Source organism: Talpa occidentalis, unplaced genomic scaffold, assembly GCF_014898055.3.
Source record: "Talpa occidentalis isolate TD23 unplaced genomic scaffold, MPIMG_talOcc4v2.1, whole genome shotgun sequence".
NCBI classification, from domain to species: domain Eukaryota; kingdom Metazoa; phylum Chordata; class Mammalia; order Eulipotyphla; family Talpidae; genus Talpa; species Talpa occidentalis.
Genome location: NW_026555331.1, coordinates 155,489,756 through 155,505,987, shown reverse-complemented (window position 1 = coordinate 155,505,987; position 16,232 = coordinate 155,489,756). Strand labels below are relative to the sequence as shown.

Sequence of the window (16,232 nt, the reverse complement as noted above, 5' to 3'; positions counted from 1 at the left end):
GAGTTGTGCCTGTGGGTGGCAGGGTGAGCCGGCACTTGCAGCCGCCTCGCAGCCCGTCTTGGACGGGAGCTGAGGCCGTACTTGCACTGAAGGAAGGCTGGGAGGCCTGTCATGTGCCCGACTCCACTGAGTGGCATCTACCCAGAGAGTTTGGTGCACACAGGCCCCGGTTTCTTGCCCAGCACAGGTGGGGGTGCTTCTGGCTCCTGCTGCTCTGCGGGCCCAGCCCAGGGGCTGGCCTCTGGGTAAGCGCATGGCTTGAACATGAGTGTGCGGGGGCTGGGTCGTTCATCTCCTCCACCTGTGCCTGTCCAGTGGTGCCCCGGGTGTGTCGTGTGTGCTTCCTTGTGAGAATAGCAGCTTCTCCTTGCTCAGTGTCCAAAGATTGGTTTGTGTTTGATTGCACTGTTTTTCACTTACAGGGAAGAAGATTTCTTAGTTCTCTCTTCAATTGGAATGTAAATTTCATCAAAATGATCCATGGCACAATTAAGAACCAGTTACAGGGACTGCAGAAGTAAGTCTGAGCCGACTGTGTCGGGAGCTTCAGAGTGGCTGCGTGTTACACCATCCACCACGTCACTGCGTCCCCGGGTGTCACCGCGTAGCTTTCCCCTACATAGGCGGTCATCCTTCCCAGTAATGGCCGTGGAAATTCAGGTTTTAATTGGCAGTGTATTTCTTTTCTTTTCTTTTTTTTTTTTTTTTAAGATTTATTTATGTATGTATGTATGTATGCAAGCACTGGGTACAGTCAGAAGCGCGGGAGGGTGAGAGGATTCACCAGAGCCAGAGCGGGGAGCAGAGCAGGCAGAAGGACCGAAGGACACTGCTGAGGGGAGCAGCGGGCGGCAGGAGAGGTCTGCGCGCCATGTGGGACCCTCCTCCGGTGGCCGGGGAGCAGCCGGGGATTGAACCGGCGCTGCAGAGGCTGCGGGCAGCTTCGCAGCCCAGTGCTCAACCGCTGCGCCACAGGGGAGGCCCTATATTTCTTTTTTTTAAAAAGATTTATTTATTTATGCATACGAGAACTGGGGTGCAGGCCAGAGGTGCGGGCGTGAGAGGATCCACCAGAGAGAGAGAGGGGAGCAGAACAGGCGGATGTGGGTGAGCTCCCTGGCCAGCCAGGGATTGAACTCGTGCTGCATTGGCTGCGGACAGCTTCATAAGTTGCATCTTAACCCCTGCACCACCAGGGAGGCAATTGGCTGTATATTTCTAAGTAACTAAGTTCATTACGGTGGAGGCTGAACCTCAGCCTCCACCCAGGCCAGCCGCATCCCAGGCACTGTGAAGCAACTGAACGAGCCCGTGCCCCATGCTCCGGAGTCTGGAGATGCAGCCTGAGCACACCGGGAGCCCTTGCCCTGGAGGCACCCTGGTCCCTGGTGCCCACCCTCGGCTGTGAATCTGGCCTCCAGTCGCAGAGCTCCTCCTGCTGTCACCTCCCTCCACACACTTCTTTAAACCTCGATTCTAAGGTCCAGGGAATTAGTAGCCTGGAAAGTCCACAATGACTCCTAGTTGAAAAATTCATTGATATGTAAACATGTTTTACTTTAGAATTTGGTTTGGGGCTATGTTCCCGTGATTTCCCAGGAAACTGCAGCCTGGGGACACCTGGGCTAGGAAGCGGGAATTGGATTCCCCTTCGCAAAAAATCTTCCTTCCCCGCGCCAGCTCAGCTGGAAGCGTCTCCCCAGGGCTCTACAGAGCCTTGGTCTCGGCCCAGCCCCTCCTTCCCTGTGGGCACACCCAAGCTGGCCCTTGGTGGGGTGTGAGTCTTTACGCCCGCATTCACCTTTTTTTCTATAGGTCTTTGATGGGACACATTGCAGAAATTTATTTCAGAGCTTGGAAAAAGGCTTCAGGGGACATACTGGAGGTATTTGCATTTTATGAAATGTTAACTTGCAGTGGTAGTACGTTCTGGTCACTGAGTAACTGCTCTCAGAGGGTCACTTACACCTGGTGGGACAGAGCCAGTGGTGAGGGCCCAGTGGGCATGCGGGACTTTGTGGGCTTGGGCGCAGCCCAGGGCCCTCACAGGATGTGCGGTCTGGGTGAAGTCAGGGTTCCCCTGTGACTGGTCATCGCAGCTGAACTGCCAGCCACGTGTGGCTCTTGGGGTTTAACCCAAATTGGGCTGTGTGGTAAACGCGAGAGAGACTCGGCCTTGGATGTAGAAACCAAGAGCATAGAGCAGGGCGCCTTGTCTCCCGGGGCGGTGCCGAGCGTGGGCTGAGAACGCTGGCTGGCGGCAGTGTGTGCGCTTGGCCTCTTGGGCTGAACCAGAGAGAGCGTTCAGGTGCCTTTATCCACAACTTCTGTGTTGACACGGCCCCTGGAGAATGTGGCGTGCGCCTGGGCTTGCGCCCCGGGGCCGCGATGCCCGTGTGGAGGTTGCGCGTGTGGGTCAGTTGCATGTGTCCAGAGGCCATTTTGGCAAACCAGAGGAAGTATCTATGACGTCCCTGTGTCTTCCTCAGAGCCGGTTCTGGGGTGTTTTCTTTCCCTCAGAGTAAAATCTTCGCTGCACCAGAAAGGGGTCTCTGGAACCCTGTCTTCCTCCTGCATGTTTTGCTGTCTGGGGAACGGTCAGGCCCAGGGTGTAGGGGCGAGGCCGGCTGGGCCTTGTTGCCAGGGCCTCTCTGGCTTCTGCTTCCGGAAGACAAGGCCTGTTTGCGGGTGCTGACAGCTCTCGGAGTAGTGTTTGGTTTTCAGTTGGGGAAGTTTTATTCCTCGTTTTCTCAGAGGCCTTGTCCTCTTTCAGTTTTTCAGTGCACGATTTTTTTTAGGGGGAAAGGCAAGGTTAAGACACTGCTAGTGCATTTTTTTGTGTGACATTGTGACAGGAAACCTGTTCACAGGAAAGAGCGTCCTTTTTCTCCAATAGTGGTTTAAAAAATGGAGTTTATAATTAGAAACTTATTTTGTGCCAAATCTGTACCAGCAAGTTGTACTTCTCATTTTCTCTCCCTCCCTTCAAGTTTTTAAAGCAAATTCCAGATAGATTTCATTTCAGGGTGCTCCAGGGCGTCTTGGAGTACGGGGCTGCGAGATGCCATTGGCACGCCTGTTGCAAGTGACAGTAATTCTTGGGTGCCTTTATTTATTTATTTATTTATTTAATCTATTTATGCACACAAGAGCTGGGGTGCAGGCCAGAGGTGCGGGGGGTGAGAGGATTCACCAGAGACAGAGTGGGGAACAGAACAGGCAGACTCACCAAAGTACACCACTGAGGGGAGCAGCAGGCAGACAGGAGAGGTCTGCTGCGCCATGTGGGTAGCTCCCTGGCCGGCTGGGGATCGAACTTGTGCTGCAGAGGCTGCGGACAGCTTTAGAGTGTGGTGCTTAACCCCTTGCACCACCAGGAAGGCCCTCTCAGGTGTCTTTAGAAACAATCAGGCCACATTGAATTTTCTCTCCTTTGTCTCAGGGTGTCTTTTTATGGCTATTTTGGAGTCAGAATCCAGGGAGTCTCCCGAGGGCCTTTGCTTGCTATTTCGCTTATGTCTCTCGGAGTGGAGTGTTCTTCCCCTTCCTCCTCTTCATTTTCACACCTGCGCCAGGGCCTGCTGAGATTCTAGTCCTCTCGGCGCTCCTGGCTCAGGTGTCGGCAGGTGGGCCCATGGCCATCGGTCGTCCTGGCTGGCTGAGGTGTGAGTGCCCCGGGGGAGGGCATGCTTCTGCAGGTGATGGGGAGAGGTTGAGACATGGCTGCGACAGTGGCATCCTGTAGTCACCTGTATCGCCATGGGCCATCCAGGTGGGGCAGGGCCCTGGGCCACAGGCCACAGCCCCCAGGTTCCTGGCCCTTTCTTGGCTCCATGCTCCACTCCCCGTCACGCCCCTCCCTGGAAGACATGGCTCTGGTCAGTACTGACTCTTGGCCCAGCTGAGAAGTTGTGCGGTGTCCGTCTGGGGAGGGACTGAGGTTATCTGAGTCAGGGTGACATGGAAGAGTGGGCTCCCAGGCCTCGCACAGCCTCTGAGCCCGTCTGGCTTGGACCAAGCTGCCTTGCAGTCGGCACAAAGGTGGTGTTTCCTCGTATTCACACGGCATGTCAGCACTAAGGACTTTGGCAGGGTGTGGGTCGAGGGTCAGCTGGGCCTCCCAGAACGGAAGGTGACGGAGCAGGCTCTGTTCTACACGCCCGGCTCACTCTGCTGTTCTTCCAGACCATCGAGAACACCTGCCTCCAGGACCTCATGTTCCACGGGATCCACCTGCAGCGGAGGTCGCCGGTGCACGCCAAAGTGCGCGAGGTGAGCAGCGCCAGTCCCACCTTCCCTTGGCTCGGCGTGTCCTTGCTGTTGCGATCGTTTCCACGGAGGCTGTGCTTCCACAGGTGTCAGTGCGGGGTGTCTGGGACCTGACAGTCGGTGCCCGGCGGTCTGTCCTGCCACCGAGTTTCACCCGGGAGCCGGGGTGCGTGCTGGGTTGGAACCGGCCCGTGCTGACCCTGGTGCACGGGTGTCTGGACCGGGCCCTGCTCACTGCTGTCACCACGTTTCTCAAAAAGAGGGTGTTTGAGGATTTTTTGCCTTAATACGTGTAAGTTCCCATCTTGGTGTTCTGCAAACCAAATGGAATGAATGTTTTGAGTTTCTCTTGATAGATTTTGTTTTTGAGAGGTGCCCAGAATTCAGGTGGGTTTGTCCTTTTATTTCAGGGGCCTGACGAGGCCTCCAGGAGGACTCAGCCTCCTGACCCCACTGCTGGACTTGGGGATAACGTGCCGGGAAGCACAGTGTACTCTTGTAGGGTGAGGGTGCTGGTGCTTAGAGTGCATGGACCATGTGGGGTCGCAGTGGCTGTGAACACTCCTGACGGTGATGAGGAGTGGCTTGAGGCATGCAAGGATAAAGAGCCCAGAGAGACTCCAGAGTCCTCTGCGCCTGCGCACAGACAGCCGGTGCCGAGGCAGAGTCGCGGGTCAGCCCGGGGTCAGCATCGCGGTGTCCGGTCCCGTTGAGGAGCAGGCCGTGGGGAGGTGACGTGGTCGCTTCACTCTGGCCCCAAGTCACTGAGGACGCTCCTGTCTGACCTGCGGTGGCGGTCACATAACGAGACATGTAAGTGCAGATGTCACCACTCAGTGGCTTGTGGAGAAGTGCACAGAATTACAAGGAAGACCCTGGACGTCACTTACCGAGTGAAATGCGTCCTGGACTCAGGTACTGCACGGCGGCTTCCACCACACTCTCCTTCAGGTCGCTCTTTGATGGACATTTTTATGACTAAACGCCACTGACTTGTACACTGTGAGAGGGTGGCTCTCACGGCACTGCATCACAGGATGAAACTAAAAACCTGTGAAGTAAGGGCCCAGTGATACCAGCCTTGGTGACACCGTATGTAAAAAACAAGCTCTGGACTGATGTCACTTTTTGCCATCAGTAAAAGCTCCTGAGTAGGAATCAGACAGGAAAGTCCATGCTGCGCTGCCTTTTTAGAAGGTTGACCGTAGCTCACTTAAGGCACAGGGGGCTACTTACAGCTAACGTGTGACCGTCTTAGTTTTCCCGCTGTCACTGATGCTGGCTTTGAGGGTGAATCGAGGAAGGCAGCCCGGGGGTGTTGGAGATGCGCTTCCATGGAGAGCAGGGTGTGGCTGTGAAAGGGGCATGCATGAGAGCAGGGTGGCTCTCGCACGCCTGCGCCTGACCTGTGAGGCTGCGCCGAGCAGAGGTCACCGCCCCGCAGGGAGCCCTCCGGGTGCCTGCTAGGCCGCGAGGTTCAGAACCCCATGTTGCCCGGAGCCACGCGGGCCGAGCCCCAAGGCCATCTCCAGTGCGCTGTGTGGATCACCGCCAAGAGCTTAATCTCTGCTCAGTGGCATTTCACACCCCAGTCCGTATCCAAAAGCCACGTCAGCCTATCCTCAACACTTTTGGAGGAAGAGCATCAGAGGGGGAGGGGCAGAAAGCAGGGTCTCAAAAGCACTCCCACGGCCCACCTGTGACTGCAGGTGCTTCTTTTCACCAACTGTCTCCCTCTCGGGGCAGCAGCCTCCTGCCCGCCCGTGCCCTGTACCTGCCGGGGCTTCTCCTCACTGACCTCCTTAGTGGAGGCTGCTCCCCTGAGGGCCGCCCGCCTGCAGCCACCCAGGCCTCTCTCAGCAAACCTGTCTCTTTCGAGGCAGCTCGTCCTGCCCGCTGGTATCTATGCAGGTGTCTTTTACTCTTCTGTCCCTTTTCTAATAAACCTGCTCTTTAAACATCAAAAAAAAAAAAAAAAAGAAAGGAGGAAAGGAAGAGAAGGGGAGAGAAAAGAAAGCAAGCAGGGTCTCAGTGGGGGCTCCAGCTGTGAAAGACACCGGGCAAGGGTGGACGAGGTGGCGCCCACAGGTGGGTGGGAGGCTGCCCAGACACCTTCTGCTGCTGGCTTCTGTGGGCTGATGGACGCGGTGGGCCCATGTGCAGCCTGGCCTGGTGCTCAGGGCCTCAGCATCTTCCTGCGGGACTCTGCAGTCTGCCCTGGAAGTCCTCGTCTTCCTCCTTTCTCACTTAGGAAACTCAAGAGCTAACAGCTCAGTGCAGCTTGGGGGTGCAGCTGGCTTGCTCCCACCCTTCCACTCCACCGTGCCGGGAGGGCTGAGAATGGTTCCCCTGGGGACCAGCCAGTGTGTTCTAGAAGATTCCATGCGGAGGGTTATGGGCTGCAACTCCTCAGCGCATGGTCTCTTCTTGGCAGGAATTGTGGGGAGAAGCAGGACGCGCGCTGATGTCACAGGCTGCCTCTGGCATCTGGGCGTCCCTGGTCTCCTGCTGGTTGGGACTTGGTCCCCTTCCTGGAGTCTTGCTCGAGTGCATCGGAGTCTGGAGTTACCTGAGCGCGGGGCTTCCTGGGTGTGAAAGTCAGAGCTGAAGCTGGGCCAGCTGGTCATGGTCTGGGCGGTGCTGGGCCCCGGGTGGCAGGAGCAGCGGGCAGTGCAGGAGCCCACGCGGGCTGTTGTCCTCCTTGTGCCCTCATCTGTTTCCTTCGGATCCTGAGGTCAGAGGGCCATGGCTTTTTACGTGGCTCTGCAGCCGTTGGTTGAAGAACAAGAGCCAGAGCCCAGACCTGTGACAGTTCAGTTCTTGGATTCTTCAGACCTGATGTGACCAGCTGGGTTGGGCCGGGCCGGACGCACCCCTACTCTGGGAGAGCCCATCAGGCCTGGAAGCGCCAGCGTGGAAGCTTGACCTCCGCTGGCTTTGCAAAGCCAGGCTCCTCAGTGCATTTTTTTAAAGAACCACATTACCTTTCTCTTCTTTCTCCCTTGGCTGCTAGGTGCTGAGCTACTTCCACCACCAGAAGACGGTGCGGCAGGGCGTCGAGGGGATGCTGCACCGACTCTACCAGCCCATCCTCTGGCGGGGCCTGAAGGTGCGTGTCTGTGGGAACTGCACCCTGGCGTTGGGGGCTTGGGGCAAATGTTTAGTTCTTGGGTCAGAAGCATTTCTCAGGCTCGTTAGACTGGGAATCCGAGTTGCTTTAGTGCCGATCACGCCGTCAAAAGGCAGCAGGCGACTCAGTAACCCAGCAGAGGCATCAAGGCCCAGCCCTGAGGGGGCCCCTCAGCCACCGCGTAGGGTGGGTGGGCTGGGAGGTCACAGTGAGGGGAGGGTGCAGCCTGACAGGGTGGGTCCTGTGAGTGGGGGCCGTGTCAGCACCGGGGTCTCTGGCTGGTGGCGGCTGGTGGGGTCCAGGAGCCCTGTCTTCGCTGTGACCTGAGGTCCCTCCTGCTGCAGGCCCGGAACTCGGAGGTACGGTCCAACGCCGCACTGCTGTTCATCGAGGCCTTCCCTGTCAGAGACCCAAGCTTCAGTGCCGCCGACATGGACAGCGAGATCCAGAAGCAGTTCGAGGAGCTCTATGTAGGTACCCTGGGCCGCCCGTGCAGTGCGCTCCTGCGGCAGCGCCGTCCCTCCTCGGCTGTCCTGTGCACATTAGCCCTTCGCTCTTTTAAGTGTTTGGTGTCCCTTCCAGCAGAGAGGCTGAGCCTCAGTGGCTGCCGCAGTCCCCGGGGTGGGCTCCACTGTCACGGAGGCGCCTTGGGGACGTCACTGGCTTTCTGTCTGTCCGTGGCATGGGCCGGCGTCCCACCCCCTGGGAGCTGGGGTTGGGGGAGCAGCACTGGCTGCGCCCCAAGGGGCGGTCACCCCGCCTCGCTCGTGTGGGGGTGGCAGGCCGTGCGGCTGCTTCTGGCTGGGTGGTCTGCAGGCCCAGGGTAGTCGCCCTGTGTGTCTCGTTCCAGGAGCTCGAGTGACTTTCTCGAGCTGTGATCTTAGTGCCAGGCACAGGGCGGCGGGAGTGTGGGTGGATTCCAGTCTCTGGACAGGGCCTCGGGTTCTTAAAGTGATCTCCGCAAATCATGTGCCTTCACTTTCGTTCCTCTCATTGAACGCAGGGTGGGTGACTGGGAGCTGCGCCACCATCTGGGCTGATGCCGGCCGGTGCAGTTGCTGCGCCCACTTGCTGGGCTCTGCCCTGCCAACAGGAGCTGGGTGCACCCGGCCGGCAGGAGTTGGGGAGACGCCACCACCGTCTGGGGGGCACATTTTGGCACTGGGCTGTGGATGACGATGGCCAGAGGCCTGTCGGGCTCGGCGTTCCCGCCTAGGCACTGACACCTGTAGACTGCACAGGGTCTCCAGCCACTTCCTTCCTGCTTGCAGGGCCTTTTAGAGGACCCTTACCCGGTGGTGCGTTCCACGGGGGTCCTCGGCGTTTGCAAAATAACGTCCAAGTACTGGGAGATGATGCCTCCGACCATCCTCATCGACCTCCTCAAGAAAGTGACCGGAGAGCTGGCCTTCGACACCAGCTCCGCCGACGTGCGCTGCTCCGTGTTCAAGGTGAGCTGGACGCATCACAGGACCCACGCACTGTCAGGTTTCAGGTCCCACGGCCCCGTCTCAGCACTGCAGTGCTGCTGGTGTTTCACTGCGCATTCACGGTAACCTCAGAAAGCAAGTTAAAGGTGCTTTCACAAAAGGCCTCCTTGGACAGGACTGGTTCTCGGTGTGCAGCAGCATCAAGTCACCCTCTCTGTCCACGTCTTGGGGAGAAGCCGCACGGGCTGGCTGGGAGACGGCTGTAGGTCTGCTGCGTGGCCCCTGGCTCTCTGCCTCGGGGCCTCGTCCCCTGAGGGTGCTCAGGTCCTCGCCCTGCTCAGGAGCCTATTCTTCTGTCTGGTCCCTGGGCCAGCAGCTTCGGCTGCTCGGGCTCTTCCCACGAGGGCCTGCCGAGTGCCCGGCACTGCCCACACAGAGGGGCAGCGTGGTAGCCTTCATTCCTTGTTGTTTTATTGAGATGTGATTGAAGTGCTGTTTCGGCTACAACACGAAGGTTCGAGGCTAGTTGTGAGGTCGTAGTCACACCAGCGCTGCCGCCACCAGTAGCTTAGCTTGCAGGAACAGCTCGCCAGAGTCCTGGCCTGGCAGGGACCATGACTGGACGTTTGGCCGTGGTGGGTGCTCATGGGTCTTTCTTTCCCTCTGCTGCTTTGGTGATAAAGGTATGGGGGGGCATGGCGGGGAGCCGGGCTGTGGGAGGGTGCTGCTGGGAGAACCTGGAGCTTCCGCCTCTGACTGGCTCTAGGCTCTCAGCAGACTTCGCCCTCAGAGAAAGGCCTGGACCCTCGCAGCCCGTGTGTGCCCTTCCTGGCACCTCCCTGTGGCCCCGGGACGCTCCCAGGAGTTCACCCCACGAGTCAGGGTCCTTCTTGGGGGCTGGGGGTCTTGAGCCACGCAGCACAGCCCCGGGCGGGGCCTCCTCCAGGCTGCACTCCCCGCTGTCTCCCACACCTCCTCCCCCACCCCAGGAGGAGGAGGGCTCAGCAGAGTCCACGGGGGCGTGGGGGGCCGAGTGGTTGTGCATGCCAGGGGAGTGTGTTGGGGGGCTGGTTGTGGTCCAGGCTGGAGGGGCTGAGGCAGAGAAGGGGAGGCTTTGCGGTGTTCTAGGATAACTGTGTGCTTGATGTTTTAAAAAGTTATACGTTAAAATTAATTTTTTGATGTACAGTGTGTACTTTTAATAAGAACCCCAAATACCCTGCCTCCCGTCACCCCGCCTGGCGCTGCCACACGCCAGCACCTCCCTGCCTGCCTCGAGCCTACTCGGAAGCTCCAGACACCTCAGCCCTTGGGCGCAGTCCTGGCGGCTGGACGGGGTTGAGGGGATGCCTGGGGTAGAGACCTGGTGCCCAAGCGCAGGTGTCCCTCGGCACCACCCTGGGCCACATGGAGACAAGGCCTGTGACAGGCCGGGCCTCTGTGCTCAAGACTCGGGGCTGTCAGACAATCACGAAGTGACTCCTGGACCAAGCCTCGGAGCCCACCCTAGCAGCAGTTGTTTCTTTCGACTCTAAAAGTCCCTGATCAGTTGGCTGAGAGAAGCTTTGAGAAACTGTAACTGCTTTGACATTGTTTGAACGGGACTGTGGATGAGCTCATTAGGGTATTTCTTATATGAAAGTTTTGGGAAAGTGTTACTTTTTGAAGGTATGTTTGTTTTCCTAATAGTTCTAGAAAAGACACAGCTAAATATTTTCTTTTTAAAAAAGATTTAAAAAGATTTATTTATGCATGCAAGAGCTGGGGTGCAGGCCAGAGGTGCAGGAGGGTGAGAGGATTCCCCAGAGCCAGAGCGGGGGCAGAACAGGCAGACGGACTGAAATCCACTGCTGAGGGGAGCAGCAGGGAGACAGGAGGGGTCTGCTGCTCCCTGTGGGTAGCTCCCTGGCCGGCCAGGAATCAAACCCGTGCTGCACCGCTTCACAGCGCTGCGCTCAACCTGCTGCACCACCGAGGGGGCCCCTAAATGTTTTCTTGATTGAGTTTTTCTTACCAGAGTTGTACTGTTTATGTTCTGACTTTGTGCCCCTGGTCCTTCTCCCCCGTAGTGCCTGCCAATTGTTCTGGATAACAAGTTAAGCCACCCGCTGCTGGAGCAGCTCCTGCCAGCGCTGAAGTACAGTCTCCATGACAACTCGGAGAAAGTGAGGGTGGCCTTCGTGGACATGCTGCTGAAGGTCAAGGCTGTGCGGGCTGCCAAGGTGGGCTCGGCCGCTGCTCAGGCTGTTTCCCCCACAGCAAGAGTCGCCACCTGCCCAAAGGGGGCCTGTCGGTCGGGGCAGTGTGTCCCGGCCCGGTCACCAACTGCTCGCCGCCACATTTTATTTGCTCTGTGGTTTTCACTGACATTTCTCGAAACATCACCATGTGCGCTTTTCTTTTTTGAGAGACCTCGTGCAGGCCGCCCCGTCGCCGTAAGTGGCTTTTGTCACGTACTTGAGGAGCTTTGCTGGGGCCCCTCAGCGCTGGCTCAGGGTGAGCACTTAGACGTCAGCGGGAAACGTGGGCTGTGGACGGAAGCTGGGGTGCTGGGGTAAGGCTCTGAAGGGGGTTCTTCGTTATGCTGGCTCTTCCCCGCGCTCGGCTGAGAATGCTCGTTGTAAGGTTCGCGAGTCTGTCACCCTTGGTTACTGTGCATTTTCTTTCTCCGCACAGTAGTTCTCTGAAATTTATTTAAAATGCCGTTTTATCATGGTGAGGACACGCCCCCAGGGCCAGCCGCTGGACATGGAGTGTCCATGCAGCAGATGCTGCTCTGAGACCATGTGCCCCGGCTTGGGGGAGCTGCTCAGACATCAGCCTGTGAGCCCTGAGACGTGGGGCATGGTGTTTCTGCGTTAGACAAACCCCAAGAATGCTGCACCCCCGCACTGAGCTCAGCCCCATGTCTGCTGAGGATCTGATGTGGTCACTGTCCCTCTGCAACTGGTCCTCGGGCCTGGTGGGCAGCCTTCCTGCTTGTCTGTAGCCTCGGGCCAGCTCTGCTCTGACTTTGGAGCTCTTTGTCCTGCTCGGCTTTCCATGTCCCTGTCATGTCAGCGTCGCCATGTCCATCTTGCCCAGAGCCAGCTGCAGTTCTGCGAGGTTTGTCAGGACACCCCGTGAAGGCCGTCGTCTCGAGTCTGAAGAGAAATGGGAGGTCAGCCTGTGAGAGAGGGCTCAGCTAGGGAGCCGGGAGAGGGCAGGGCAGACGGGACCAAGGTGGCCCCTGGGCTGCCCCGGGGTGCCGCAGCGACTACAGGAGCTGCTGTCCATGTCCATGTCTGCAAATCCTGGCAACGTGGCCACAGGCCCAGAGAGCTGCAGCGCTGGCGCCAGCTGAGTCTCCTCCAAGAGCAAGGGCAGGGGCTGCTGGCCTGTCTGTGGAGAGCACCCCTGAGGGCAAGCTCCCGCCTGGGGTGCTGGCAGGCTCTGCGCCCTCAGCCACCAGCCATGCTGGGCACTGGTGGGCATGTCTGTGGGTGGGACCCCCACAGCTGGTGGGAGTGCCCATAGCCTTCCCCGTGCACCCTGAGTGTGGAGCCAGCTGCCAGCTAAACTCAGGACCAGCCTGGTCTGAGCCTCGCACGTCCTGGCCCGGGGCTGACACATGGCAGGTAACAAAAGCTAAGGACACACGATGGCATCTTGTGGCAAAGAGCAGTTTCTGGCTGGGCTAATCAAGTGCTGAGGATGTTTCAAGGCTCACCTTTGCACTCCTTGTGTGTCTGGGGTGAGGCTGGATCAGCAGTTACTGGTGTTGAAACGTTTTTATTAAGGAATCAGAAAAGCCTCTGGGCCCTTAATGTGCAGCAGCAACTCGAAGTGATGTGGCCCAGCCTTGGCCGCGGCAGGTGTCAGCCCGCAGGTGGCCTGTCTGGGTAAAGGCCCCAGATGACTGAAGCGGGAACCTGAGTGATCACAGGTGCTCTGTGATCAGAGACGGGGGTCAGGGCAGTGAGCTGCAGCTGGGACTCTCTGGGTGGAGGCAGTGCCGCCATCCATCTTGGGGGCGTGCGAGGCCAGAGTGTGGCTGCTGTCCACTTCAGGGTGAGCCGGCCTGGCCGCTCCTGACTGTCCCATTGCTTTGATTTCCTGTGTAAAGCAGTGGCCGAAACCCCCCAGGAAGGGGCAGGAGCGACAGGAATATCCCAAGTGGAGTTTTGGGGGGGTCTGCTCTTGGGGTTGCAACCATGTGAACAGACTCAAACACCGCTGACAAGAAAGATGCCTTGAAGATGCTGACAGAGGGGACGTCGGTCAGTGCCAGTCCCTGGGGAGCACGGGGCCTTCCCCAGGCGCTTGCTTGAGGTCACCAGCGACACCCACCCAGGCAGGATCTGGCCAGGTGCCTCAGCGCCACCTTCTGCTTGGCGGCGTTCCCCCACAGCAGTTCTATGCTCGCGAGGTTGCCCTTCCCGCCGGTGAAGGCCTGATGCCCTCGCAGTCGCCCGAGGGGGCCGGGGCAGTGTGCACTCTCAGGCCTGTGCCTGGAGCCGGGCCAGGCAGCCGGGGCTTCTGAGGGAGCTGCTCCTCCAGGCTCGGGGCTCCTGGGCCTGCTGTCCGCACGCTGGTGCATCACTCGCTCGCTTGCGCGTTAGTGGGCCAGAGTCCCGGCATTCTGGGAAACGTCTGTGTCATCACACTGCGCAAGCAGGTGGGAGGCAGTCACGGTGAGTCCTCTCAGCACCTGCACCGTGTGCTTCAAATTCAGGCGTGCTTCCCTACAGAGAAGTCAGACCCTGTTGTGGTTGCTTGGAACGACTCTTCTGGGGTGTAGCGATTAGTTCCTTTCTCATTTAGCTCTGGGAATCGCACATGAGCACCTTCAGGGCCTGGGTGCGCTGACAGTGTCGGGTCTGTGCTTGTATGCAGTTCTGGAAGGTCTGCCCTATGGAGCACATCCTGGTGCGTCTGGAGTCGGACTCCAGGCCCGTGTGCCGGCGCCTGGTGAGCCTCATCTTCAACTCCTTCCTGCCGGTGAACCAGCCCGAGGAGGTGTGGTGTGAGCGCTGCGTTGCACTGCTGCAGATGAACCCCGCGGCCGCCAGGAGGTTCTACCAGCATGCCCACGAGCACACGGCCTGCACCAATGTCGGTATGGCCCTGCGCGTCTCACCAGCCTGGGCACCATCGCTTGCTGCTGGGAACTTTTGTGGAAGAAACACGTCAGTTCACCCCTGATTCTCTCACGTTGCAGCTAAGCTGATTCACGTGATCCGCCACTGCCTAAACGCCTGCGTCCGGAGGGCGCTGATGGAGCACCACGAGGACGAGGAGGAGCGGGAGAAGGAGAACGTAAGCGTAAGTGGCCCCGGCCTCCATGGGCGTGGGAAGGGCCGGCTGAGTCGGAAGCGCTTCCCAGGGCTGGTGTGTTAGGGCCAGTCCTGCTCCCTCCTGCTCCTGTGGTGTTGGCCCCCAGATTACCTGGTCAGAACCGTCGCAGGAGAATTGCTGCTTGTCTTGTGAAGTTCACTTTGGCATTGGGTGGTTGGGTAGGATCGCAGGAGAATTGCTGCTTGTCTTGTGAAGTTCACTTTGGCATTGGGTGGTTGGGTAGGATCTAGTGCAGAGGGCAGTTTCTGCTGGGGACAAGCTGTCCCACACCTCTCGGGCGGGCTCCCTCGACGCCGCCGAGAGGGTTGGCTGGGAAGGGCCTGGAGTTCTCTTTCTGGCAGCGAGCTTTATGCAGGTTCTGCTTTAGAGAGTGTTTTATCAAAAGTCAGTCGTCAAGGGGACTGTTGGGCTCTTTAGAGTCCAAGTGACCAGTCACGTCATGGGTGAACGTCTGAGAGCAGCCACACGTCCAGCTTCTACACAGCAACTCGCTCCCGGAATCTGAAGTGAAAGTGCAGCTTGCCCGGTCGTGCCCAGAGAGATCAGGACACTGGCTTTTAAAAGGAAGTCACAAAAGAGAACTGACCCTTTTGCTGGAACCTGGTGCCCTGGGGGCCTGTGGGGTGAGGCCTGGCCACGAGTCCCCCAGGGCCCGTCCGCGAGCCCGCTGGCAGGGTGGATGTGGCTGCCCAACAGAGCAGAACGCGTCTTGTGGCGTAGTAGCCGAGAGACCGTTAGGTTTCTTAAATTCCGAAGGAGCCCTCCACCACCCCTGATTAAAGAACTGAGCTATAGAGCGCGAGGCCTCTTGTGACGCTTGGGGCCCAGGTCTGTGCCATAGAGACGATGCTTGGCCTGTGCATGCTGGGGGGACGCACAGTCTGCTGGGGCGCTCTCCCCACGGCTGCGCGGGCAGCGCGGACATCCAAAGGGTCTTGTTTTGTTTTTTACTTACTGCTGCCTCCTAGAAAGCACAGTGCTTCCTGCTAAAATAAAAAGTTTCCTTTCTTTTTGAAGGATTAGGCCTGGTGCACCCCCTGCTCCTGAGCCCCGCGGGGCTTGGCGTGCTGCTACCAAGAAGCCGTGGTTCTCGTGGGGCTCGCCGTAGGGCTGCAGGCTTGGACTTGGGTGGTAGAAGTGAAACTTAAATGGAGGATTTGTGGATCTTGCAGTATTTTCTAAGCCTTTGGTAGCTTCACTGCTTTTAAATTTGCTTGGTTATAACTCAAACTTAAGTGCCTACTGAGAGCTCTAACTTCGTACAGAATTGACTTGACTTTTTTTTTTTTTTTTTTTTTTATTCATACAAGCACTGGGTACAGTCAGGAGCGCGGGAGGGTGAGAGAACTCACCAGAGTCAGAGGGGGAGCAGAGCAGGCAGAAGGACCGAAGGACACTGCTGAGGGGAGCAGCGGGCGGCAGGAGAGGTCTGCGCGCCATGTGGGACCCTCCTCTGCCGGGGAGCAGCCGGGGATCGAACCGGCGCTGCAGAGGCTGCGGGCAGCTTCGCAACCCAGCGCTCAACCGCTGCGCCACCCGGGAGGCCCTTGACTTGACTTTTGTGGGTACCCTCTTCATTGAAGCTTCTTTTCTCCCCAGTGCAGTAGGGAGTTAGCCCAAAGGTACCAGTTCCTGAAATGAAGCACTTGGCACCTCAAGGCAGCGCCCTGAAGGCCATTTCCTGACAGTCACTTGCAGGTGGTCAGACTGTCCTTGAGCGGTCACCAGACTCCCTGTGAGCGGACCTGCCGGGCCGGGCTGAGCGGCTTTGCCGTGTATAGCCGGGTGCAAGAGCCACCCCTCACCCCAGTCTCAGGCCACCAAGGCTGCGCGGGCAGCGCGGACATCCAAAGGTCTTGTTTTGTTGTTTTTTACTTACTGCTGGCCAGTCTCAGGCCACCGCTCTGCAGGAGAGGGGGCTTGCTGGGGGCATTTGTGGTTTACTTTTTTTTTTTTTTAAGATTTTTATTTTTTTAATTTTGCGTAGAAGAACTGGGGTACAGGCCAGAGGGACGGGGGGTGGTAAGAGGACTCACCAGAGACAGAGTGGGGAGCAGAACAGGCGG

At 58.2% G+C, this 16,232-nt stretch overlaps 1 protein-coding gene across 2 annotated transcripts in view; it reads left to right on the top strand.

Moving 5' to 3' along the window:
- NCAPG2 (non-SMC condensin II complex subunit G2) overlaps positions 1-16,232 on the top strand; it is a 41,732-nt gene that overhangs the window by 6,946 nt on the left and 18,554 nt on the right. The window contains exons 7-15 of one of the 2 annotated variants that reach the window (XM_037516530.2): positions 423-517; positions 1,816-1,885; positions 4,186-4,272; positions 7,283-7,378; positions 7,744-7,869; positions 8,671-8,850; positions 10,899-11,051; positions 13,705-13,927; positions 14,030-14,127. In XM_037516530.2, the coding sequence (XP_037372427.1) occupies positions 423-517; positions 1,816-1,885; positions 4,186-4,272; positions 7,283-7,378; positions 7,744-7,869; positions 8,671-8,850; positions 10,899-11,051; positions 13,705-13,927; positions 14,030-14,127 (1,128 nt within the window). Of the gene's footprint in view, positions 1-422; positions 518-1,815; positions 1,886-4,185; positions 4,273-7,282; positions 7,379-7,743; positions 7,870-8,670; positions 8,851-10,898; positions 11,052-13,704; positions 13,928-14,029; positions 14,134-16,232 lie in introns of both variants that reach the window. The other variant, XM_037516521.2, reaches the window with a different exon arrangement.